This window comes from Vanellus vanellus (genome assembly GCF_965231255.1).
Source record: "Vanellus vanellus genome assembly, chromosome: 2".
Lineage (NCBI taxonomy): Eukaryota > Metazoa > Chordata > Aves > Charadriiformes > Charadriidae > Vanellus > Vanellus vanellus.
Genome location: NC_138906.1, coordinates 92160930 through 92185698, shown reverse-complemented (window position 1 = coordinate 92185698; position 24769 = coordinate 92160930). Strand labels below are relative to the sequence as shown.

The following is a 24769-nucleotide window of genomic DNA, read 5'->3' as shown; positions in this document are numbered from 1 at the left end:
ATTTCTGGATTATCGCAAACAGCCACGGGGAAAAAGCCAGTGCCTTTGGGCCAGGCTGTGGTCTAACCTTCTTCCCCACCTTCCAAGCACCAAGCAGGCAGCCATGAGGGCCCTGGAGCCCCCGGCCGGGCCACGGGTCAGGCTGCCCACGGAGATGGCCCTGAGGCCGCTGCTCAATACTGGGCCCAAAACCCTCATCACTCCGGGCTGCCCGCGGCTCTGCGCTTCCAGGTTTCATTAACACCGCTCTGTGGAAACGCCCGCAGCCCCCACGGCCGCGACCACCAGGGCCCAACAGCGCCCGGGGCAGGTTCCTGTCAGGCTGCCTCAGACGCCGGGTCGCCCCTGGGAGGGGGCTCGGCCCGGTCGGTGCTCCCCGCGTTGTGTGCGGGACTCCCGGCCCGCCTCGTCCCCGCCGCCCGGGCCCTCCCTTCGCCGCCGGCCGCCGAGCAGAGCGTTGCCGGGTAACGGCGGCCGCCCCGGCAGTATGGCCTCCCCCGCCCCGCCGGCGGCGCCGGGGGCCGAAGGGTCGGGAGAAGCTGACGAAGCACTCAGTAGCGCGGCGGGAAGGAGGCGGCGGCCTCCCCTCTCCGCCCTCTCCGCCTTCAGCCGCATCCCGGCCAGACGGGGAGGGCCTCCGGAGCTCAGCTATTTCCACCGGGAGGCCAAGGTGAGGAAGGGAAGGGACTGAGCCGGGGAGGGCCGGGGGAGCCTCGCAGGGCCCGGCGGGGCTGGAGGGACCAGACTTCCCCGTGGGTTTGTGCGCAGCGTAAGGACATGGTGCTCAGTCCCTGTGCAAGGGCTCGACCCCCATCGTGAGGGACCTGCTCGGGCGGGTGTCTCAAAAAAATACGGTTAATATTTCAAAGGCCGGTGGAAATGCCACGTGTTGGTCGCTAGCTAGGCTATCTAATGCCTAAATAGCAGGTTTTCGCTTCAGAGGCCTTTGCAAAGTATAACAGGTGTTTGCTGCTTGTGGATGGCAAACGAGGGTGAATGCCGTCACTGGATGGCAAGAGAAGGCAGAGACATGGTCCACCGAGGGTTAAGTACCAACCGGCCCCGTGGTATCACCAAAATGCCGGACTGCTTTAGGGGGGGACACTAGGAAAGGCATTATCTGTCCCTAGGGCTGGATGTGGCACCTGTGTTTTTTCTGGTAACATGCATTCTCAGGGACCCTTTAATAACAGACTGCTCCACTTTCAGTTGAGGGGAAAGGTTTTCATTGTACATCGTCCAAATTTTCTGTATCCTCAGCTTTAATAAAGAGAGTGACTCAAACCAACACCAATATATGCCTTGATAACTGAATGCTTCTGAAGGTATTGCACTGATGCTTAACATGTAGTAACTCAAGTAGACTAGGAGGCAGCCTCACCCCTCATTATCTGCTGCAATTATATCACCCTTTTTTCTCATTTTCTCTGTCCTCATGTTTAAAATCAGAAATTAAAACAATCCTACACCTTGAGCCTCCGCTGGGCTATACTTTCTGGGTATCAAACCTTTCTCTCTCTGAAAAGTCATATGAGACATTGAATTTAACAGCTTCCCCCCTCCTCTGCAAAAAAAAAAAAACACATTAAAAAGTTCTGAAATGTCTATTATATCAATGTACTATAGCAATATTATGGCAACATATATTTGTAACAAAAAATACACCCTGTGAATCCCCTCCCCACCTGAGTGACAGGCTGCTGAATGTGCAGAGCACTGGGCAGGGACAACTGGCGACCTCTGAGAGTCTGCAGGTGGTGTGGCCCTGGGACATGGGCAGGGTGCAGACCACGGCACAGCACTGGGCATTAAAAGCACAGCAAAACCAATTTCCAGCATTGACTGAGCGGTCCTGCTAAAAGACAGGTAGATTTTTAATTTCAGACTTTCGTGTTGATTTCAGCATTACCTTGGGAAGGTGCTCTGAGCCAAAGGTGAGCGGGCACAGATAGTGCCATGCTTAACAAAACACGGTAGGGAGACACAAGAGTAAGGCTAGGGCAGGTCAGAGGGTTGGATTGGTGCACTTTGGGCTGGTGGAGCTCACAGTCTATCCAGTCTGCATGGAATTAGCAACCATATGGTAGAGCTTTTGCTTACAATATAAAGTCTGCTTTCACACTCCCAATGACCTGGTTTGTGTAAAATGCTGCTCCAGTGGCAGGGAAACAAAAAGTGATAACAGCTGTTTAATAGGTTTCTTCACAGCACAGGTCTCGGCCACAAGGGAGGAAGCAGATTCAACCCATTCTTCAGCATAATTAAGGAATTATATAATTTGAAATTCTTTATTTGTACAGGAAGGAGAATTTCATTCATTTTTTTTTGCAGCTTAAAAAACAACTGTGTGTCAGAGGCTGAAGCGGAGAGACATAGAGGAAGATGTGCTCAGTGCATGGCCAGAAGCCAGAAATTCCTGCCTTTTAATCCCTTGGCTGATAGTTGCTCCCTCGATTGCTTTACATAAGTTACTGTAGCCAGTTTGCATGGTGTTTCCTCTTCTGTGACATGGAGAAAGCTATTACCTATTTTATGTGTGTCTGGAATTTTAATGAATGTTTTCAAAGTGCTTAGCTTTAGTAGCAGTACACAGAGGATGCCCACCCTGAGTGCAAATTTGTTGTCTGCTCTGCATGATTCACTTGCTCTGATGGGTTTAAGAAACAGTTCCCCACCACCACCGCCTAGGCCGACCAAGTCATCATTTAACAACAAAGAGAAACAACAGCAAAAATTTATCAATATATTGAGCACAGAAGTGTTGCCTCTACACATGTGGTAGAAGATCTTGAACAGATCATCTGGGACAGGGCTAGTTTTTAACATAACAGGCTGGTTACCTATCTGTGAGTTCCAGAAAAAATAAATTCTCTGATCTGACAGAGGTAACAAATAATGGAAAAATAATGCCACATGAATAAAAACAAAGGAACAAATAACATTCCCGGCAGTAAGCACAAATTAGAAGCCCACTAAAATTCCGAATGAAACTGGCAGCATGGGGAGGAAAGGAGAAGTGAAGAAGCACAGAAATAATAATAATAATAATGGAGGTGACAAATCAGATGTAGGATGCTCTTGAACATGACAGAAATTCTGAGGCTTGATGGTTTCTGAGAAATCATAGAATCATAGGGTTGGAAGGGACCTCTGGAGATCATCTAGTCCAACCCCCCTGCCAGAGCAGGGCCACCTTAGAGCAGGTTGCACAGGAATGCGTCCAGGCGGGTTTTGAATGTCTCCAGAGATGGAGACTCCACCACCTCCCTGGGCAGCCTGTTCCAGTGCTCTACCACCCTCAAGGTAAAGAAGTTCCTCCTCATGTTTAGGTGGAACTTCCTATACTCAAGTTTGTGCCCGTTACCTCTTGTCCTGTCACTGGGCACCACCAAAAAGAGCCTGGACCCATCCTCATGGCACCCACCCTTTAAGTATTAACAAGCATGGATCAGGTCCCCCCTCAACCGTCTTTTTTCCAGACTAAAGAGACCCAATTCCCTTAGTCTTTCTTCATAAGAGAGGTATTCCAGTCCCCTAATCATCTTGGTAGCCCTATGCTGCACCCTCTCCAGCAGTTCCCTGTCCTTCTTGAGCTGGGGAGCCCAGAACTGGACACAGTACTCCAGGTGCGGCCTCACCAAGACAGAGTAGAGGGGGAGGATGACCTCCCTTGACCTGCTGGCCACACTCTTCTTGATGCACCCCAGGATGCCATTGGCCTTCTTGGCCACAAGGGCACATTGCTGGCTCATGGTCATCCTGTTGGCCACCAGGACTCCCAGGTCCCTTTCTACAGAGCTGCTCTCCAGCAGGTCAGCCCCCAACCTGTACTGCTGCATGGGGTTATTCCTCCCCAGGTGCAGCACCCTACACTTGCTCTTATTGAATTTCATAAGATTCCTCTCCGCCGAACTCTCCAGCCTGTCCAGGTCTCTCTGTATGGCAGCACAGCCTTCTGGTGTGTCAGCCACCCCTCCCAGCTTTGCATCATCAGCAAACTTGCTGAGGGTGCACTCTATCCCCTCATCCAAGTCATTGATGAATATATTGAACAGGACTGGACCCAGTACTGACCCCTGGGGAACACCACTCGTCACTGACCTCCAACTAGACTCTGCGCCCCTAACCACAACCCTCTGAGCTCTGTCTTGCAACCAGTTTTCTATCCACCTTCCTGTCCATTCATCTAACCCACTCTTCCTAAGCTTCCCTATGAGGATGCTGTGGGAGACTGTGTCGAACACCTTGCTGAAGTCAAGGTAGACCACATCTACCGCTCTTCCCTCATCTATCCATCCAGTCACACCATCATAGAAGGCTATCAGATTAGTCAGGCATGATTTCCCCTTGGTGAATCCATGCTGAGTACTTCTGATAGCCTTCTCTTCCTCCACGTGCCTTGAGATGACACCCAGAACAAGCTGTTCCATCATCTTTCCAGGGATGGAGGTGAGGCTGACGGGCCTGTATTTCCCCGGGTCCTCCTTCTTGCCCTTTTTGAAGACCAGAGTGACATTGGCTTTCCTCCAGTCCTCAGGCACCTCACTTGTTCTCCAGGACCTTTCAAAGATGGTGGAGAGTGGCCCAGCAATGACTTCTGCCAGCTCCCTCAGCACTCTCGGGTGCATCCCATCAGGGCCCATGGACTTGTAAATATCTAATTGACCTAACTGGTCCCTCACTTTATCCTCCTCAACCCAGAGGAAGTCTTCCTCTTTCCCCGTTACTTTCTCCAAGGCCTGGGACTCCTGAGGGCTCAGCCGGGTAGTAAAGACTGACACAAAGAAGGCATTCAATAACTCCGCCTTCTCCGCATCCTCTGTCACCATGGCTCCTGTCTCATTCAACAGTGGGCCCACAGCGTCTCTGGTCATCCTTTTGCCTCCAATATACCTGAAGAAGCCCTTCCTGTTGAGCTTGACATCCCTTGCCAGGTTTAGTTCCAAGGCTGCCTTGGCTTTCCTTGTTTCATCCCTGCACACTCTGGCAGCATTCTTGTAATCTTCCCAAGGGGTTAGGCCATTCTTCCACTGAGTGTAAACTTCATTCTTCCACTTGAGCTTGTTCAGAAGCTCCCTGCTCAACCAGGCAGGCCTCCTGCGTCCCTTGGCTGATTTCTTGCTCTTCGGAATGCACTGATCCTGAGCTTGGAGGAAGTGGTCTTTGAATACCAACCAGCTTTCTTGAGCCCCTTTGCCTTCCAGAGCTCTAGTCCATGGAATCTCCCCAAGCAGTTTCTTGAAGAGATCAAAGTTAGCCCTCCTGAAGTCTGAAGTTGTGATTTTGCTCCTTCTTGTATTGTGTGTAGTGCCCATGATCCTGAACTCTATCTTTTCATGATCGCTACAGTGTAGGGTGCCCCCAACCTTAATGTCCTCCACCAGTCCCTCTGCGTTGGTTAATACTAGGTCCAGAAGTGCTCCTCTCCTTGTTGGCTCCTTGTTGGCAGCCTTGTTGGCTGAAAGGATGGATAGGTTAAATACCAAACCACCTCTCCTCTTAGCAGAACCAAGTAATGGAGATACCCTTCCAAGTGAAGCCTGTGATTACAGTGGTGCCTTACCAGTGCTCTTCTTACCTATGGCTTCCTTTTAATGGAACCATTGTAGCCTTCTTGACCTGCCCTGACTTGACTATTTTTGGAGGATAGCATTGTAAATTGTAAGACTCAAAATAGAAGAGTTTTTCAAAGGCTAAACTGGGCACACTGTAAAATTAGAAGTAAAAAAAAAAAAAAAAACAGAACAGCAAAATGCACAATTTTTCAAATTTATAGTCAGGCATGCACAAAAGCAGTGATCGACTGACATGTTTACCAGCATATGGGCCTTTTAATGAAGTTCATTAACAACTGACAACTGATATTTCAACAAGGATTTTGCTTTTCTTTCCTTGAAAACTTTTTTGTTTTTGAAATTCCTTTGATTCCATTGATGAGAACTTCTTGATTTGATTTCATAAATGCATTTGTTAGCAGATCAGATCTTTAATGTTGCTTATTTGGTGCGATATGTCAACAGGTATCATAAACACAGTAATATTCTGGCTTGGGGTGTGCTGTATTTTCATACGTGACATACATGCATACTACTGGATCACAGGGTGATGACTGTGGCACGTTTCTGAACTCTTCTCAGTTCTGCTTTAATCAGAAATTAAATGGTGATTCCACTGCAGGATACCATTGACTTTTTCATTCCAAATGAATTCTTAAACTGCCTGCTTTCCTTTTACATTACAGTGCCAGATCATTTGACAAATTTATGAACTTAAGGAGAATATAAAGTTCAGAAAAGTACAACAAACAAACCAACCAGTTAAATTTTCAAAAGTTACAACAAATTACCAGGAAAAATTGGGCTAAATTGCCACAAGGGAAATTTCAGAGCTGAACAGACTTTAAAAAGATACCACACGTTATTAAGTGCTTTTATTGCAAAGGGGTGACCCAAACTTGTTAGTGGTAGCTCAGTAGTATTACAGTTGCCATTCATCTTATGCTATATGTGCACTGTTATTAAGTATTGAGTTATTGAATATTGATTGAACTACATATATTCTGTAACCTGTAAAGTGAAGCAATACTGAGAATTAGCCATTTTTTTCCCCTTTTCTCAAGACAGGAGATGTTTCCACTTATGATTCCATTTTTAAAAGGCCAGAGGGTTACAACAACAAACTTCACCGATGTGACAGAGAACATGCAAAGAGTCGTGGTCTTAACATTAATGAGGAGGTAACCCTTTGATAATTTCATAATTATCTTTGTTAAATGTATTTTGTACTTTTTGACATGGCTGGAGATTGTAGGGATTGTTTTACCCTTTATAATGCAGCCTGTATGGTATCAAAGGAATTGGAAGGAGGACATCATTGTCCTCAGCCTGGAGGTTCAGGAAAAAGCATTAGCCAGCGAAGACACCTGAGTTAGCTCCTGCTCTTTGGCGTCCTGTAGATTTCCAGGTGACAAGCCATATGCAAGTTAAAGCATGGAGAAAGAGACACACAGCATGGCAAACCCTCTGTTACAGACCTCCAGGGTCACTGAGAGTGACTTCTGAACCATCTGTGTCCCTCCAGAGTTGCAGTTCAGGTGGTCCTGCAGCTGTTTCTGTGATGCTTGAAAGCTCTTCTCCCTGAGAGGACTGGATTCAGGGGCCCCGACTCAACCAACCACCGCCCTCTGACATCTACCCTCTCTATGGGAGCATTTGCTGAGAGAGCCCAAGTCTCTGAAGCTGGTGAGTTTGTTACGCAAACTTACACCAGATTGCCCTGCAGGAAGGAAATTCATAGGGAGCTTGTGCAAAGGAGGGGTCAATCAGAAGTCCATGGACATGCCTGGAAAAGGCTGGGCGAAGCATCCAAGGCCAGCAGAATCTGTGTGCAGCCTCATAGATAAGGAAGTATGCAGCCATGTTTTTAATCATCTGCCTTGAAAACAGAAATACTATAATATATATACATATGTAGAAATACGTATTTTTCCATGCAGCATCTGAATAATATACAAACATACACAAGTGTGTATATATATATTTCTGTTTATATACAGACGCACACAGGCAGAGGCTGTCAAAAACCAAATGAAGTGCAACCTCTGTGTGCTAATGGCTTCAAAATCCCAATGGGTTCATGGCACATAATGAGACGGGTAGGCTAGGAATGGCTGCCCGTATTGGTGATGATATATGATAGAGATGCAAGAAAGAAGAGAGAGATAAAAGTTAAAATTACTGTAATCGCTGTGTAATAAAACTGCTGATATTTTGTGACAAAGGCCACTGCTTGTGATTTGTCTCACTAGCAGCTATATACGCCAGATATTTCAGTGCAGAATGCCCTTCAACTCTATCAGACAGGGCAGGGAATGTTAGCTGCTCCCAAAGGAATCCCAGGAGTGCCCATTACCATCACCTGCTCATGCCTAGTTACTCAACTGCAAATTTGTGTGAGGTCAAAAGCCATGTAAATGACTACCCCAATTAAAAATGAGACTTTTTGTTTAAACAAAACATAGCCAACCCCCCTCCCCTAATACTAAGCCCAACCTCCAGCTGGGAGATTGGTGTAGAAACAGTTTATCAGTGCAGAGTTAAGTTTTTTTTTACTGAGGTCTTGTGTCCTTTCTGTATCAAAAATACTCACTTTCCTACCTGTTTGCTTCCTGAAGCAAACGTGTATGGGCCAAAATTCATACCAGCTCTGCTGGGCCAAAATTCATACCAGCTCTGCTGGGCAGTGCACGCAAGGGACTCTGCCTGAACAGATGTCCCTTAATCCAGCCCTTTAATTAGCATGGAGACACATCAAACCCACAGCTGTTGAATATTACAACATGATCCTCCTGCACGTGATGACACCCAATGCTGGACTTACTCATAACGAAGTGCAGGTCACATACTCAACTCCTGCTCTTTAATTGCCTCAGTGGCCCTCACAGACTTTATATAATAATAAAAACTACATTATAAAACAGAATAAATAAGGCCACAATGGACATCTATCTAGTACAACACTGAAAGGAGACAGGCTGAATCCACCATAGTACACTCTTTTCCTTGAAGTGGAAAAAAAACGCTACACGTAAGCCCTCCATTTCCTGCAGAGAGCCTGGGTGCACCCAGGGAATCCAAAAGTACAGTCACAGATACTCGGTTTAGCTACACGCAGCACAGTGACTGCAGTGGAGTGTTTGCACAAGGCTGCCATTGCTGTTGCAAGTGTTAACAGTGCTAGAATTACCCACTGTGAAGGCGTGTAGCAGGATGCTTCCCAGCCAACTGTTGGAAAATCTGAAATCTGCTGAATGCCGAACGTGCAAAGATGAAATGCCACTGTGCACAGTCAGCGCTGTGCTACCAAGGATGCTGAAAACTGAATCTTATTTATTTAAAGGGAACACAAACTATTGGAATTACACACTGCTGCCTGTCATTAGCACTGTAAATCCTGTATCACTAGTGAAGTCTTTCTTGATGGTACAAAGATTCAGTCATTTCTCTTTCTCAACATTTATCCACAACTGCAGAGGGGAGAGGAAATGGTCTTATTTTTTGCCTGCCATTCTTTTTGATTTTTGTTCTGGTGGGGTTCAAAGTTGGTGTACTGAATAGCTTTTAATGGGGTGGAGCAAGGTAGGCAGGAAGGGCAGGGGGAGAGTTGGGGGATGAATGTTTGTTTTGGAATAGGCATTTCTGTTGTGGTGGTTTTGGTGTGGTTTTTTTTTTTTTTGAAAAAAAAAAAAAAAAAAGTGTTCACAGCCTCTTCCCAAGAATCTCAGGTCTAGTTCTGTCCATGAGTCTGGAAATGTCTCACAGCTGACTGCCCTGCTATGAGACCCCTCAGATCCGTGCTCCCACCTGCATCCTCGCAGGAAACGCAGGGCTCCTGTGCTTCATGAGTTCTGTCGTAAGTGCTAATACGGCTCAGACTTGTGTCTGTTGTAGCAAAGCAGTCATTTGTCTGCACCTGAACTGTGGTGTGGCATCCACATTTTGATTCTCCTTGTAGGTACTGTATCGTAAGACCAGGTAAACACATTGGGGACCAAGGCTTACTGTGTTAGCCAGTCCGCAAGCATACAAGCGGCATGATAAATCTAGGACCTTTGGCTAGGGAAAGAAAAACAAACAAATCCTGTCTTTCCCTTCTGACTCCAGAGCTCCCCGTTGCTGTAGCACAGGAAGTAACTGCAGATTGCAGATAGTGATTGCACAGTCACTTAAAGAGCAATTTATGAAGAACAAGCTTAAAATAATCTTTTCTTGGTCAGGTTATTTTTCAATGAGTCCACTTCGCATCATTGCAGAGCAGTTATTTCTGTAATCTTACAGCTACAAGCATTTTTATTAAAACCTTTCATTGTGCAAAAATACAGTAGTATATGCTTTATGTCCTTCAGGGAAAGCTTGCATGGACTGGTGGTTGCTCAGGGTTTTTCTTTAGGCTTTGATTTTTTTCATGTGGTGCTTTCGCTGAATTGTGCAAGCAGGGTAGGTGTTCCTGTAACACGGGACACAAATTAAATCTCTCCTATTTTTCAAATGAATCATGCAAGTCAGTGCACAAGAACAATACGAATGAAAATAAAATCTGTGCCACTTTCCAGTAACATAGCATTTAGTTTGCCAGTAATCACACGGTAATTGCCTCTGTGTGTGTGTGTGTGTAAAAAATTATCAGTCCACAGTAACTTACAGCACAGCTCCATATGTTATCATCTTGTCATCTAGTGATACATTCATGGTTTATTAATACACATAAAAAACTAGGTCAGGGATGGAACAGTAAGAGTGCAGATCACTGCTAAATAAATATACATCCATATAGCAGATGCCGTACAGTTTTGTCTGTTATTTTGCCCCTGGCCACAGCACATTTAGCAATAGATAACTGCCAAGTATCTGCTCTGTGATTTTCTTATAAGACTTTTATATTTTCACAGGAAATGGCAAGACCTGTCGCTGTTTTGTCATCTTCAGAGTATGGGAGACGCATAAATAAGCCCATAGAGCAGCCAATCAAAGATCATGCAAGGATTAATCATGTGCAGGCAGAATTCTACAGCAAAAATGGCATCACCTGCTTATTGGAAAAACCTTCTCCAAGCCTGGATCCATGCTAAATCTCTTGTATCTGTCACTGCCGGCAACATTTATGTGGAAAAAAACCCATCTCGCATCATAAGCAATATGGTGCTTCTGCCTTTTCCTCTACATTTTAGTTAATGAGAATCATTTGAATTAAAAATAGGATGAAATAGCAGCTGTACTTGTCCTTATGCTAATTCAAACGTATGTTTTCTTCTTACGGTCTCTCAAAAATCTCACGAAAAGCAGCATCAGCAAGAGCTGAACATTTTAGGCAGCAGCACTGGAAGTGAGACCTGTTGGGTCAACAGCTGTCTCTCTGCAATTTTAGGCGGTACTTCTACATAACTATTCACAGACTTAACATTTAAGCAAGCTTGCTTCTCAAAGTATCAGTGGTCACTGACTTCTTAGTTCTTACGCTGTTGCTACGGAACTGCGAGGTGTCATTTTATTTGTACAACAGCTGAAACAGGGATTCAACACAGATTTTCCAAAACAGACAGGCTTATCCATAAATGGGCAAGTAAAGAAATGATCTGACTTAGAGAAGTGCTTAGCAGCTTCCGTAAACTTCAAGTGGAAGTCAAGTTAAAGGGAACTTCTGAGTAATTAGCATTTTAACAGACAAAATCTGGGCTTAGATGATTTCAGACATCCATTTCGTGGCTTCACTATATGAGCGGTGTCTGAGGGACTGATCTATTCAAGCATGTCACAAGAAAAATCATCTTTGGTTCCATATCCAATGCTGAAAAAAATTTAAAAAGTAACACTAGCAGAACAAGCACTAAATAGTTTGGTAGAAAGGATGGAAAAAAACACAAGGATTTGAACAGCAGTAATTTAAAAGGCATGTAGGCATGTTTAGAGTAAATGTCTAAACCTGCTTGAACATTTAGTGCCTTGTATTCTCACTGAATCCAGTTTTACGGTAATTTCAGGAGAAGGAATATCTCCTGCAAGATATGCATCAGTTGGTTCTCAAGAGCCATTGATCCTGCTGTTGTTTAAAGGTGGGGTGGTATTGCTCAAAGAGGAACAACAGCCGGACTGATCACAGCAGAACAAAGACTGGAAGTCCAGAGCTTTGACTGACACCAGAGTTCTGTCAGGTATTTACACACAGGAAACCTGTATAATTTGTCTCTTAGTGAAAAATAATAAAAACAAAGAACCTTTTGATCTGGAGCATGGTTAAGTAGTAAATTAGGCAATCGATAACCCTTGTTTGGTATGATGTGAGAAACAGAACACACAGAGCAGCCCACTCTGAGAGGTGTCTGTTACTTTCATGACCTGCAAATTACATTCATGACCTGCAAGTTCCTCTACAATCAATGAGCTAGGGCCAAGAGAGCAGTACCGCTGAATTCCTTTTCAATAATAAATACTTTGTTAAACAAATCCACCAGCATTAAACGAAAGGAATCACAGTAAGAACAAAGCAAGAAGGAAACATTTACTAACAATACCAGAACACTTTTAAAAAAATTGGTATCAAATGTATACCAGTGAAGAATGAGACAGGATATAGCCACATTCTAGACAGGTTATTTTTAGTTTAGGACAGTCAGGACAAATCACTTCTTTTAAGTAGTCTTAACTATATTTACAAACCATCTGTGTTTGAAAAACTACGGGAAATCAAATCTGTTGGAGAACACCACCACCTTCTGGCCTGTGTGAGAAACAGGCATCACCAGCTCACTTCCACAGCGGAGAAAGGCATAAGTCATCGACACCAGTATCAGTTTTCCTCTCTCATTTTTTTGTTTGCTTCACCCCCTTCTCTTTCAGTCCCTCCTCACTTTTAAAGGCTTTTCAGAGGTTATTTCTCCTACTACTTGTTTCTCATTCAGTTCTGAGTGGTTGACCTCTCCTTTCAGTGCTCAGTTAGTGACTGTTTCTTCTGTATTATGGAGAAGTACCTTAAAGATGTCTGCAAAGACATTTCAGTCGTTCTCCTTCAATTTCTCTTTTGCTAGGATGACAGCTGTTAGGTTACTGATGTGCTCCAAGTTTCCTGTTACACTGTTGGAAAGTATCTCATTGCCTCTTGGTGCTCCCTCACCTGTCAGTGCTGACATACTACTGTGGGTAAGGGTTATACATGCAGCAAATTAACATGAACAGGATGCACTGCATGACACAATGTAAATCACACCTTGGATCAGATCTGGATTTTGCATCCAAAAATCTCCAGGAATTGTTGGAACAACTGACAGATACCAGCAACTCACAAATTACTAACAGTAGCCTTGGAAAGAAAAAATGGCCACGTTCTGTATCTACTGGTGAAATATACAGAAGTTTAAGGATGTTAAAGTTTCACCTTTTTTTGTATCAAAACACAATACTTAAAATCAAACCAAGTGATGCTGAGAATTCTGCTTTGCTACTCATAAATAATAATTCCATACAGGACAGGATGCACAAGCTAAACTGAAAAGATGTTCTATGTAGCAGTTATGTGATCAGAACTCAGGCTATGTTATTTTCCCTTCATCTATCTGTAAAGCAACATGTTGACTCAAGTTAGAGCATGCCCATTGCACCTAAGTGGTTACTCATTCCATTTCTAAATTCTGGCAGAAGAGTGGAACTGATACTCATGCACAGAAAAAGATCATAGAGGACATAGTTCTGTTTCAGACCTTCAGAGCGCAGTAAGTATTTAGGCTAGAACTGGCAGGCTGTAAACTGAAGGAACTCTGGAGCGCATACCTGACCCCATTTAGCCAGTTTAGATAAAACTGCCACCAAAGACAATACTACAAATAATATATATCCAGAACATTGGGTGGCCCCCACGGCGACAGCTACCACGACCCTGTGGCAGCTATTCTTTTACACGGTAAAGTGAATCTTTTTAATAAAAACTCTCTCATTCTCTGTAAGGCACTGATGTTTAGTGAACAACACTCTACATCTCTTAAGTATGAGTAATAAGCAAATACTGCTTGTGCAACTACTGCAAATTTTAGGTTTATGAAACACTTGGGGAATCACACAGCTATGAGCAAATTGCACAATTTCTTTTTATACTGTCAAGAAAAGCCCTGATTACTAGGTAGCACGGCACCTTCTGTACATTCAGCGCCAGCCAGTACATAGTCACATCTGTCCATTTGCAGCTGTGGGTTAGAACCAGTGAAAATATAAAGGAAACGCAGCATTGACTATCTGGCACTTACATCTGTTAACTTATAATAAACAATGACATAAAACTTAAGAAAATATGTTGCTCTTTATTACTCTATGTCAATTGTTCCAAATATTGGAAGGTGTCACATTCAGAAGCTCAAATCATATTAGGTGGATTTATTTAGAAAACAGAATTGTTCTTCCATGCACAATATTTACACTTTATAGTACAGGAGGTCAATCTGTGATTTAGTATTATTCTCCAGTGTCAGCAGCCAAGTCCGTATGTATGAGGAAAGATTTTTTGGTGTAGATATTCTGCCATTTTTCTGCAATCTTGTAGACTCTCTATCTCAAAAAATGGAATCTGGAAACGAAACAAAAATGATTGCTGGAAATATCTTTTAATAAACAACTGGGTAAGATTGATATTCATTAAGCAGATGTAAAATTACACACCAGAGATTTATCTTTTTTAAAATTAAACATTTAATCCTAAGCATATTATTGGTCTGTAAATCATCTGAATAGAGATTACTGTAAATCAGTGACATCCATTACAGTTTAAACTAAGTTAAATATAACCTACTTATGCTTATCTCATAAGTGATTATAAATGGAAAAGAAAATCTGAAAAATCTAAAAGTAACTGTTTTGGTCCAAAGTATGCTTAAAGATAAAAGTATCCCTATTAATTCAACAGGCAAAATAAAGAATATACTCTGTTGTGAAAATATTATTTACAATACAAAGCAGTTCCTTTTTTTTAACTCCTCTTTTTTAACTCCAAATTCAGTTCTTTTTTAAAAAGTATTTAATTAAAAATCCCAATTCTACTGAACTCTTAGTCAATATTTTCATGTAAGTCAAGACTTGAACCTTAATCACTGCAGAGAAATACTCTCAAGCAGCCACTATTTGGCAGAAAACACAGGCAGAATACACTAATTGATGCAATGAAGAAAAAGGAATTTCTTTAACGCCCTCAAAAAGGCAAAAGCTAGGCAGAGTGAACATAATGTAGAAAGAATAAGACTACATCTGCCTTGTGAATTAACTGCAACTACAGTTTTAAGCATTATAAAATAATAATTTTTCATTTGTTTTGTTAGCCAGAACAAAAGCAAACCACTGTCTTTGGACTTTACCTGCACAACTTCATAGCCAAGTAATTGAAGATGCCTCTGTTTAATAGCTTCTTCTCCCAGCAGATTGTGGCTGTTAACACAAAATCTATTTTGACCATCAACACACAGGGCAATTCTGAAATCAAGCACAAGTGTAGCATCAAAAAAAAATCAGTTACTTTAGTTACCACAACTACTGCAGTTCCCAAGAAGCACGAGGCAATAACTCCCCTCTTACTCCCTAACACCTCCTAGAATTAGATGTTGTAGGGTGGGAGTTACCTAGTTCACTCAATTTAAATCACTCAACTTACAGGTGGGAGGGGGAAAGCCTGAAGCTTAGCGAAACTAATCTGAAAAGCTTATTTATATGCTCTGAAAAAGAATTACCATACAAGTTAATAAGAGGCTGATATTTTTAATGCTACTGTTGGTGAGCTGTTTGAATTCTTCTAGAAGGAAAAACATACAAAATGCTTGTCTCAGCTTGAAAACATTTCAGCAGTTAAACTTATTCAACTTCCTAGTGTAACTTAAAGCTGTTAGAAGTTAAGTTTAAGGTAAATCTGTTTAATTTAAACCTTTATGCATGGTTGGCAGCATCCAGATTATATTTTTTCTACTTGGTGATAAATATCACATCAGCTTAAATAAAAATTTGTATATCCACTGTAAAAAAGTTACTTAAATTTTAAACATGTTAAGTATATTGTGACCTTATTTACACATGAAAGCTGTAATTTAAAAAAAAATATCACGGCCCATTCTTAAACATGAAAGGATGGGATTTTTGAAAGAACCAGTATTACTCTCTGAGTCTTGTGAAGGTTAAGCTGGAGACAACAGAACCTTTTCAAAGACTTTGGTTTATCTACAGAAGTGCAGTTGCAAATACCACACAGGCAGGTTGCTTAACTTTGTATCCAAGCTTCCTCAAAATAATCCTTGTTTAACATATTTCTTAAACACATATGCGTTCTTCAGTAAAAACAGCATCTGTAGCAAATATCCTCATTACATAGGATTTCTTTAGAGAACTAAATTTGTGAACTCAAACTAGCTTAAACTGTGTTAAATCTATGCGGACACACTCAATTAGAATGAATTTGGTTTTAATTTGAAAATTAATTACAAAAGATCAAAATACATTACTATAAGCCAAATCAGGATCACTTTGATCTTGATTGTCACTGGGTAAAGAGGCTAATTGTCTGATACTGTACAGTCAGGAGGCAAAAGAATAAGGAAAAAGTACAGATCGTTAATTTTGCCAACTTTGTCCTTTTGCCAGTGGTCTCAGTGTGAAAGCTTAGCTTTGTTGAGGTCAATGGCAAAACTCCAATTAACTTAAATTTTGCCAGGGTTCCACCCTGGATGCTCTTTGTCAATGTTAACATTTTACCAGTGGCTTCTTTTATTCTCTTACCGTCTGTGAACCTCTTCACATTGGGCAGCAGGCAATACAAACCCTTCCTCATCTAATTTAATCTCAATATCTAGTATAGATGAAAAGAGAAATAACATTAAAACTCATTTAATATAAAAAACTGTTAGCTGTAATTCTCATCCTCTTACAGTTCATTGTTTTATAAAATAACTAAAATAATATCACAATACTTTTTTTCTGAATCACAGAGGCGTGCAAAAGATGTGTATAGACTACTTAACACCAATGATTGATAATTAATAATATTTCAGCCTTTCATAATGCTAACAGCAAAGTAGTACTCCGAGTCCACTAAAAACCATAATGTAGTTAAATGGCACTTTGCTGGGCTGGCTGGAATTCTGAGGGCTTTGGAGGGAGACTCAATTTACAAACAGAGCTTTGGACGTAAACCTTGCCAACTTTAAACCCCACGTGGAAGCTGAAATGCAGGATAATTCTGGAATCATCCCTCTCTCTTGATTTTTTTCTTTTACCCCTCAGATGTCCAAGAGACTCTTCCCTCAACACCTTATTTATCATCCACCCTTCCTGGGCACATATCTTTCCTCATCATTACCTTCTCTCAGTTTCCTTTCCTGGCGCATGAAACACTCTGTTTTGCTCACTCCTCTCTTCCAGTCCATAAACCCCCACTGACTATATGTAGTCAACAGTTCTTGCTAAGGGGAGAGGAGCCCAGCTGAGCAGGGCAGAGGGCTGACAACCTTCCAGATCTCCCTTTCTCTGCTCACCGCAGAAGCAGAGAGATCAGGCAAGTGGCATTGCCTCATTTTGCTTTACATTATACAAATTGGTTACAAAATAAATAAAAGAGAAGCTGATAACAAAAATACAGAATACAAGAGTTAGCAGCGATTTTCAGTGCAGACTGGCTGTGTAAATTCAAAGTAACGTTGCAGTTCTTTTCTCTCCCTGTTCCTTCTTTCTGACTTTGAAAATGCATTTACTTAAAGTTCCCATGATGCTTCCTCATTTCGGACCCTCTACAGAGTTTTGTACTCCAGTTTACTTTTTCTGTATGTCCTGGTTTGAGGTAAAACAGAACCATTTTTGTTCAGTAACTTCGCTTCTTAGCTGGGCCTCTTCTAACTACTGAAATTAACTGCATATTGTGCAGTCAGCGTTCACTCTCCCAGAGTGATAAGACCAATTGTTTATAGCTGATGCTCAGGCACGGTATGCAGAGAGGCTCCTGCTTATACTTATTGCTATAACAGCCAAGGCCAACCAACTTTGTTATTTGCCCCGTTGGAGGGTCAGAAGCAGAAAAGCATAGTGGGGTCCCACCTGCAGGGAGGAGCGGACAGGACAGGTGACCCAAAACTGACCAACAGGGTATTCCATCCCATCTGCCTCATGCTCAGCATAAAAACTGAGGGATCAAAGGGTCAGGGCTCTTCCTTCAATGGCCGATGTCTGAGGAGGACTCTGTTTGTCTGCCTGTGATCCTGATCCTGAATCCACATCCGGAATCCAGTTTCCGTCCGTCACTGAGTCCAGCCTGGGACTGCCCCAGTGCCAGCCGGTGACGTGATTGTCATCTCGGGAGCTTGATACGGTTTTGTATATATTTCATTTTTTTTAATTTTATTATTAATATTTTATTAAAGTAGTTTAGTTCCTTCTAAACTCATAAGTCTCTTTTTCCTCCTCTGCCTCTCTCTTTGAAGAGGGGTAGAGGGGAGCATCTGTTGGTCCCGTCTGGGGTCCCCCAGGTCCCCAGTAGCGGATTTTGGCCTAAACCACAACATGTATTTGCACAATTCAGAATGCCCACAGAGGGAAAAAAAAATCAATCCTTTTTATTTCTAGAAAATAACCGAGCCTAAAGTTTTGACAGCATAACGACACGTTTTATTATTAATCTAAAGAAATGTTACTTACCAACTGTATAGAAATACGGTGTTGACACTTCTGATGCAAAATATATTCTCTTCTTCAGTAAATAAAGTAATCCAGTCTTCACCCTTTTGAGGAGGTGAACATCCAGAGAACTGTAAGATGTGAGAAAGGCCTTTACTTGATACTTTGGAAGGAGTTTGGGACCCTACATAATGACAGAAAACCAAATCAAACAAAAGAAAAAGGAAGATAACATTTTTGTAATTACCTCATATTAATGTAGCAAAATGTATCACATCCATTTCAAAGCCATCATTGGCTCACCTCTTGTTAACATCAGTTCTGGTTTCATATGTACCATACCTCATAAAATGGGCACTCCAGGGTAACAGTCAGAAAAAGCTGGGTTAGCTGGGAGGTAACAATTCTGTCCAAACCAGGTGGCTGTGCTGAAACAACAATATTCAGGCTATCAGGTGTACCTTCAACAAAGTATTTTTACACAAACTAACATGCAGAAGTTAGGAAAAGCTATTCAGTTTAACGCACAGAGAAGGTACTTGATCATTGTAATTCTTGATCATTGTTTGAATGAACAGAAAGATCAGTTGTGAAATGACACAGAACAGTGAGGAAAAGATTTACAGAAATATCAACATAAAAAAATATACAACTAGCAAGATCTTAGGACTACAACAGCTGTTCACAAAAAAAAAAAAAAAAAAGATCTGAGATGCAGAACATTCTACAGAGAGGAATAAGTTTGAGTTGAGGTGTTGGAAAAATATCGTAACTCTTTCTTCCTATAACCCATTCTACCCCAGTTATAATCCCAGGATCTCATTATTTCACTCAGTTGGGTTTTGGTTTTTTTATCTGAAAGTAGTGGATAATACTGAATAATTTCTGGAGATTTGTCTACAAGTGTATACTTGAAGCATCTTTCATGTTACACGCAAAGTTTTATTACAGAATGGTAAAAAACTGATGTAGTGTAAGATGCTAATCATGCAGGTCATCTTCCCATGTTCCTGTTCTGAACTTTGATCACTATAGTGGAATACCTTTTTTGATTTAAAAGAACATATTCAAAGTAACCAGTACTGAGTTTTCTCATTTTCTGCGTATCAGCTTGAGAACTTTAAAAGACACTCTGTTTTTATCCCTATAATTCTGCTAAATATGCTTTACTATCTAACACAGAATTACTTAAAATCTAAAGCTTACAACTGTGCGGTTCATAATAGGTTTGTGTCCAAAAGCACTGGATTATGCAATAGTTAGAGCCAAGGACAGGCTATCACATGGGGGATGTTCTAGAAGCTTACTAGACTGGATTAAAAAAAACAATGAGGTGAAGACAGGCCTTGCAGACAAGGCAGTCTTAGCAGCAGCAGGTGAGCAGTCTCTGAGATCTCCCAAGCAAGACAGGATAAACCATGGGGTAGATTTTTAAATTTCGTAATGTTTTGCTCAGTATGGTAAGACACAGGGCAAAGTATGGGGCTGTAGTGCTTGCTCGGAGGTAAAAATGAAAGGAGCTCAGGGCACAGAACACAGATGGGCACAGGAAACCTCCACCAGAGGGGTGTAGTCAGCAGACAGAATGCCAGTGGGAAGACGCGTCACATAACCGTATCAGATTCTAGATTAAAAGTAATTTAAAAAACAGGATGAAGCACCAATCTTTATGCCTTGTGAAAACATATGTGAGCTGCCTGAGAATTCAATTTCCATTTTTACCTAGATAATTAAAAAAAACATACCAGCCTATCCTTAACTGCTCACATTTATGATGCTGTTAACGTTTTACTGGTTCAGATCTCACTTCTACTTTAATTAAGCCAACAATTATGCACTGCAAATTAATTTTTTCAGCTTTATCCATTTACCCTTTTCAGCTTTCACAAACTGATGGTAAATACAATATGAAAGAGAAATACAACCAAGTTGGAAGCATGAATATAGCACAATAATCCTTATGCTGAAAAAACAGAAAACTAGGGACGACAGCAGAAGTCCACACCTGGTTCTACCTTACTGCCACCTGAGAAGCTGGACACGATGCAGGCTGGCGGAAGGTAAGGAATAAAACACTCGAATCACTTACATACAATCGACCTTATTTGAATCATAAGGCAAAACAGTATTTGAAAAACACGTTTTGTACTGCCTGAGATTTACAAATTCTGTGTATATAATTGCAACACATTCTTATCGATAATAGTAATTGAAATTCTTTTTGTCCCAATGCTGCACTTCACTTGTCTCTAGAATTTGTACTAATCTTGACCAAAGTTTATAAGGAATTTTAGACTATTTTTTAAAATACAACAGTACATTATTTCTGTAGTAATACGTCACCTTGCTAGTAACACAATTATAGGTAAGCTGTGGAACAGTTATTGTAACTTTTCTTGCATATTATAATTTGGTCTGATTTTAAAGGCTATGAACAGATTTTCTGACAACTATGATCATGTACCTTGCCCTTAGAGCCTCAGGAAGAGAGCGGTTTCGCTGCTTAGGAAAATATTCAGAAATAAGGATTACGCAAAGTCACAGAGGACTTAACCTTAAAAAGACAGGCAGCAAAATCTTAAATCTAACCAGCAGTCCCCAAGCAGAAGGTAATTTTAGCTTCATGATCAGTAGTACTAGTATTGCTATTGTTTTTTGAAATACATCCTCCCTCAGGCTTGCCCCTGAGTACAACTCCTAAGAGACAGCCCCAACCCTAAGGAGTATGAGATCCAAGTAAGCAAAGCAAACAGTTGTGGGGGAAGAAAAAGATACAGAAAAGTGAAGTGACTTGCCCAAAGCCACAAAGCAAATGGAAGACTACACCCCAAATAAAAGTTAAGTGCCAGGACTCACTATCCAGTGTTCCACCTTTATGCCACGTCCTTCACTTGGCAGTCATTGCAATGCAACAATTCAGAGGAAAATGAACCCAGAATCACTAAACCATATTTTATGTCACTCATGCATCATTCCAAGTATCATTGCCATTAAAAAATCTACCACTTTTGGTCTCAGTCTTGTTAGTTCCATAATAACTGGTGTCACTAGCCTTCCTAGTTTTACCAGTCTCATAGTAACATAGTCTCACTTTATTGTGGGTATTCACATCAGTCACTGCATAGGCAAAAAAGTTTAAACACCCAGAGTTAAAAGTAATGCATTTCCTCCATAGAATAACCTAGTGTCTAAAACCTGTATGAGACAAAGGACAACCACGGGGAAAAACAGAAGGTCGGTATTTTTCAAAAAAGCAGAAGGATTAGCTGAAATAAATTTTTTAAGGGAATGCAAATCTATGTTTAAGATTGTACAGTGCAATTTTCAAACTCCTCTGAATTGTGTAAACTGAAAGACAACTGCAAATGTGACAAGGAAGCAACAGTCTTTGGCCTCCTGATAGCTATTCTCCAGTCACCTTAATGAGGTCATTGTTGATTTGACAGATGGAAGTGTAAGAAATGGGTGTTTGACAAGAGACACACCATGTAATAGACGGAAATGTGGAACGTTGCAAGAGAAACACTGCTCCTTACCTTGAAGCTGTTGCAGAAAATAGGGACTAAATATTTTTGGCAGAAAATTTACTGGGTAACGTTGAATAAGGACACAGGAGTGCAGCAAGTTCAGTAAGGTGTGAGGCTGAAAGCGACTAAAGTGAGTATGCAGTACGGTTTCAAGCTTCCTAAACAAGGAAGAAGCACTTGGAGGCACATAGTTAAGAGTCCCAAATGGTATAATATACCCAGCAATCTGGTCGGTGGTAAGTCTGTCAGCATCGGAAATGAAACCTTCTGCCACTGCATCAAAGATGGGCTTAGAAAGGATCATCTTTCGGCAGCAATACTGCATGACTTTGCTGACTGTTTGAGGATGCATGGAAAAGATGGACTTGGGAACATGTGTTTCCAGTGCCTCTGTAAAAATTTCATCACGATGTCCAAAGTATAGGAAGGCTTCCAGTACATTCACTAGTTCATTACCCGTGAAATAAGGAATATGCTTCACAGTATGCTTACACAGTGCTGTGACTAAGGGAATTGCCTGAGTCTGATGAAGAGCAACCAGTGAATTCAGTATTATGCTTGTGAACTTTGGGCTTAGCTGGGAAACTATGTTTAAAGCAGCACTGTTCAGTCTGTTTAGCAAGTCTTGGTATTGTTCCCCTTCCCTGACAATCACCTGCAGCATCTTATAAACCATCACCATTTCCCTAGGACTCCACTTCTCAATGTCTTTTTCTTGCATGCGGTTCACAATTTGTTCCAGCGTTGCACAACTTGGGCCTTCCAACTCAAGCAAACTCTCTCCAAGAGCACACAGATTTTTAACAGTCAACTGTCCTTTACCAAGCCTTTCCGCACCTTCTGAAAGCAAGTTTGCCATCAGTGTACTCTGGGGATCTACACGTAGCTTTATCAAAGCTTGCAATGCATTCAGCAGCCCAGTGTTTGACAGTTTTGAGGATTCAAATTCAAACTGGAAGCATAATGCCCTGAAAACTTCATTCTCTAACACTCCTTCAGGGTTTTTCAGACCGTTGTCATCCACCTCAACTTCAGAAATCCTCTGCAGAGCTCCTGATGCCATAGTATCAGACATGACTTCTAGAGAGCTAAGAAAGTCAAAAATTTCTTTTGATGTACAAAGGCTGTTCAGCTTCTTGAAAAACAGTTGTTCATCCATCCACACATTATTAAATTTAGTACTGTTCCCGGTATCTCCACAAAGATGCACAGTTTCATTAACAGAAAGGGACTGTATCCGCAGTTGCACATGGTTTTTCCTACAAAACATATACTGAGATTTATCTTTGAAACATAGCATCCTCATGGCTACGGAGCTACAGTTTTGGGGCTTTCCCTGCCCACTGATAAAGCTCAACCTTTTGCTTAGGGTCATCAAAATGGACCTGCTTGCTGGTGTGCTGGATGAATAAAAGCGGAAACTTTTTTGGCTAATCAACGCCATATTGGATCAAGTGGGTTCTCAAAAGATACCTAGAGAAAGAAAAATACATATATAGTTTGGAAAACAGCACTGGTGTCATTAAATGCAGCAAAAATAACCCAAAACAATTTTTAGTGGCTGGACACGACAGGGCTGACCCCTCTCCCAAGACCACGTGCCCAAGGCGATGCTAAGAGACGAAGAAGCTGCCGGGAGCGACGAGTCCTGCGTGACAGGTTGCAGCGCATCCCTGCCCCGTGCCCCCATAAGGACACTTACAGGGGACACACACCTTTCCCCAGGCAGGAACTGCACAGCGGCGCTTTTCTCTTTACCCTGGCGGGCTGGGCCCGCCGGGCGGCAGAGGGGCTCACCGCCGTTACCGGCGGCTGGAGCGGGCCGAGCGGGGCTGGCAGCCGGGTGGCGATAGGCGAGTCCGACACGGGTTCGGCGGCACCTGCAGGGCCTCCCCGCCCGCTTCCGCCTCGCAGGCCCAACGCCTCCCTCCACCCAGAGCGGTGAGGGACGGGCGGGCCGAGGTGCGTGCGTCCCTCCCGCCCCACCCGCCTACTGCCGCCTGCCATGGGCCGGGGCGCCGCTCTCCCTCCCGCCTCCCTCCGCCGCTGGCGGCAGCCGGCGGTACCGGGGGAGAGGGGGGAACGAGCTGCGGAACCGCGCTGAGCCTCACCTCCGCCGCCATGACGGGCAGCGCGGGGGCTGCCGGGAGCTTCCGGCGCGCTCCTGGCGGTTACCTCCGGGCGCCGGCAACCACCGCCTTCCCCTCGCCGCGCCCGGGTCACTCCACGCTGCCCGACCCCGCAGGTCCGGCCCTGCGGCGGTGGCCGGGCGGGTGTGGAGGGCGGGCGCTTTGCCTCGAGAGCCGGATTTGTCCCCGCGTACGTACGGATCAAAAGCGCGTCCTTCAGCGCAAGGCATCCCCTTGGCCGCGGGTTAGCGGCGGTGGCGGGTGGGCGCCCTGAGGGGTGGCCGGGCGGGAGGCGAGGGGCCCGGACCGGCCTGGCCCGGCCCGGCCCGGCCCAGCCCAGCGTGGCCTGGCGGAGCTCTGGGAGGCTTCTGTTGCTGCAGCGTGGTTCAAGCGTGCGCTGTGGACTTGGATTGAGCTCCTTGAAAGCCCCGTCCTTCCTCAGGCGCAGCTCTCCTCCTTCCCAGCCGGGCGTCGGTTGGTCCAGCCAAATTTTTTCTGGCCGGGAGGTGAGCCCTGGGCCGTAGAAGGTTTCACGTGCTGGTGGCCCGCTGCTTTCATTGAAGTATTTTGTCTGGTTTTTATATTTTTCTTGATCATAGAGTGAGAGCGTTTTGGAGCAAGGTAGTAAACTGTTGAAAAAATGACACAGGAATGGGCATGGCTCTGAAGGCACAGACCCACAACCCCATTTAAAGCCACACAGAAGTGTGTAAAGCTACTGTGGGAGTTTCTTATGTTTTTATCCTGTCCGCAGCCATGCAGTTTGACATTTTTGACAGACCGGGTACATGGAGTAGGAAGTCTGGCCTTACAGTACAGCTATGTCATTGCTAGGGCCAGCACATCTGGTTCAGTGAAACTGTATGGCTGATGTTCGTAGATGGCTTGTTTGCTCCTACAGTGTGTTGTCGTATGGAGCTGATGGGCTCCCTGT

At 43.2% G+C, this 24769-nt stretch overlaps 2 protein-coding genes across 2 annotated transcripts; one reads left to right on the top strand and one right to left on the bottom strand.

The window, feature by feature from the left end:
* Nucleotides 1-487: 487 nt before the first annotated feature.
* On the top strand, nt 488-10627 carry CFAP90 (cilia and flagella associated protein 90; the record flags this gene model as incomplete). Its single annotated transcript, XM_082499056.1, has 3 exons — nt 488-670; nt 6620-6736; nt 10448-10627. The coding sequence occupies 3 exons, from the start codon at nt 488-490 to the stop codon at nt 10625-10627; spliced, it is 480 nt and encodes a 159-aa protein (XP_082355182.1).
* Nucleotides 10628-13839: 3212 nt separating this feature from the next.
* On the bottom strand, nt 13840-23175 carry FASTKD3 (FAST kinase domains 3). The gene is made up of 6 exons (XM_082479833.1): nt 21716-23175; nt 18522-18607; nt 18201-18363; nt 16293-16362; nt 14888-15002; nt 13840-14106 (listed from the first exon to the last, which is right to left on the bottom strand). Exons 1-6 carry the CDS (start codon nt 23148-23150, stop codon nt 14008-14010), a joined length of 1968 nt encoding a protein of 655 aa, XP_082335959.1. The 5' UTR covers nt 23151-23175; the 3' UTR covers nt 13840-14007.
* Nucleotides 23176-24769: the final 1594 nt, after the last annotated feature.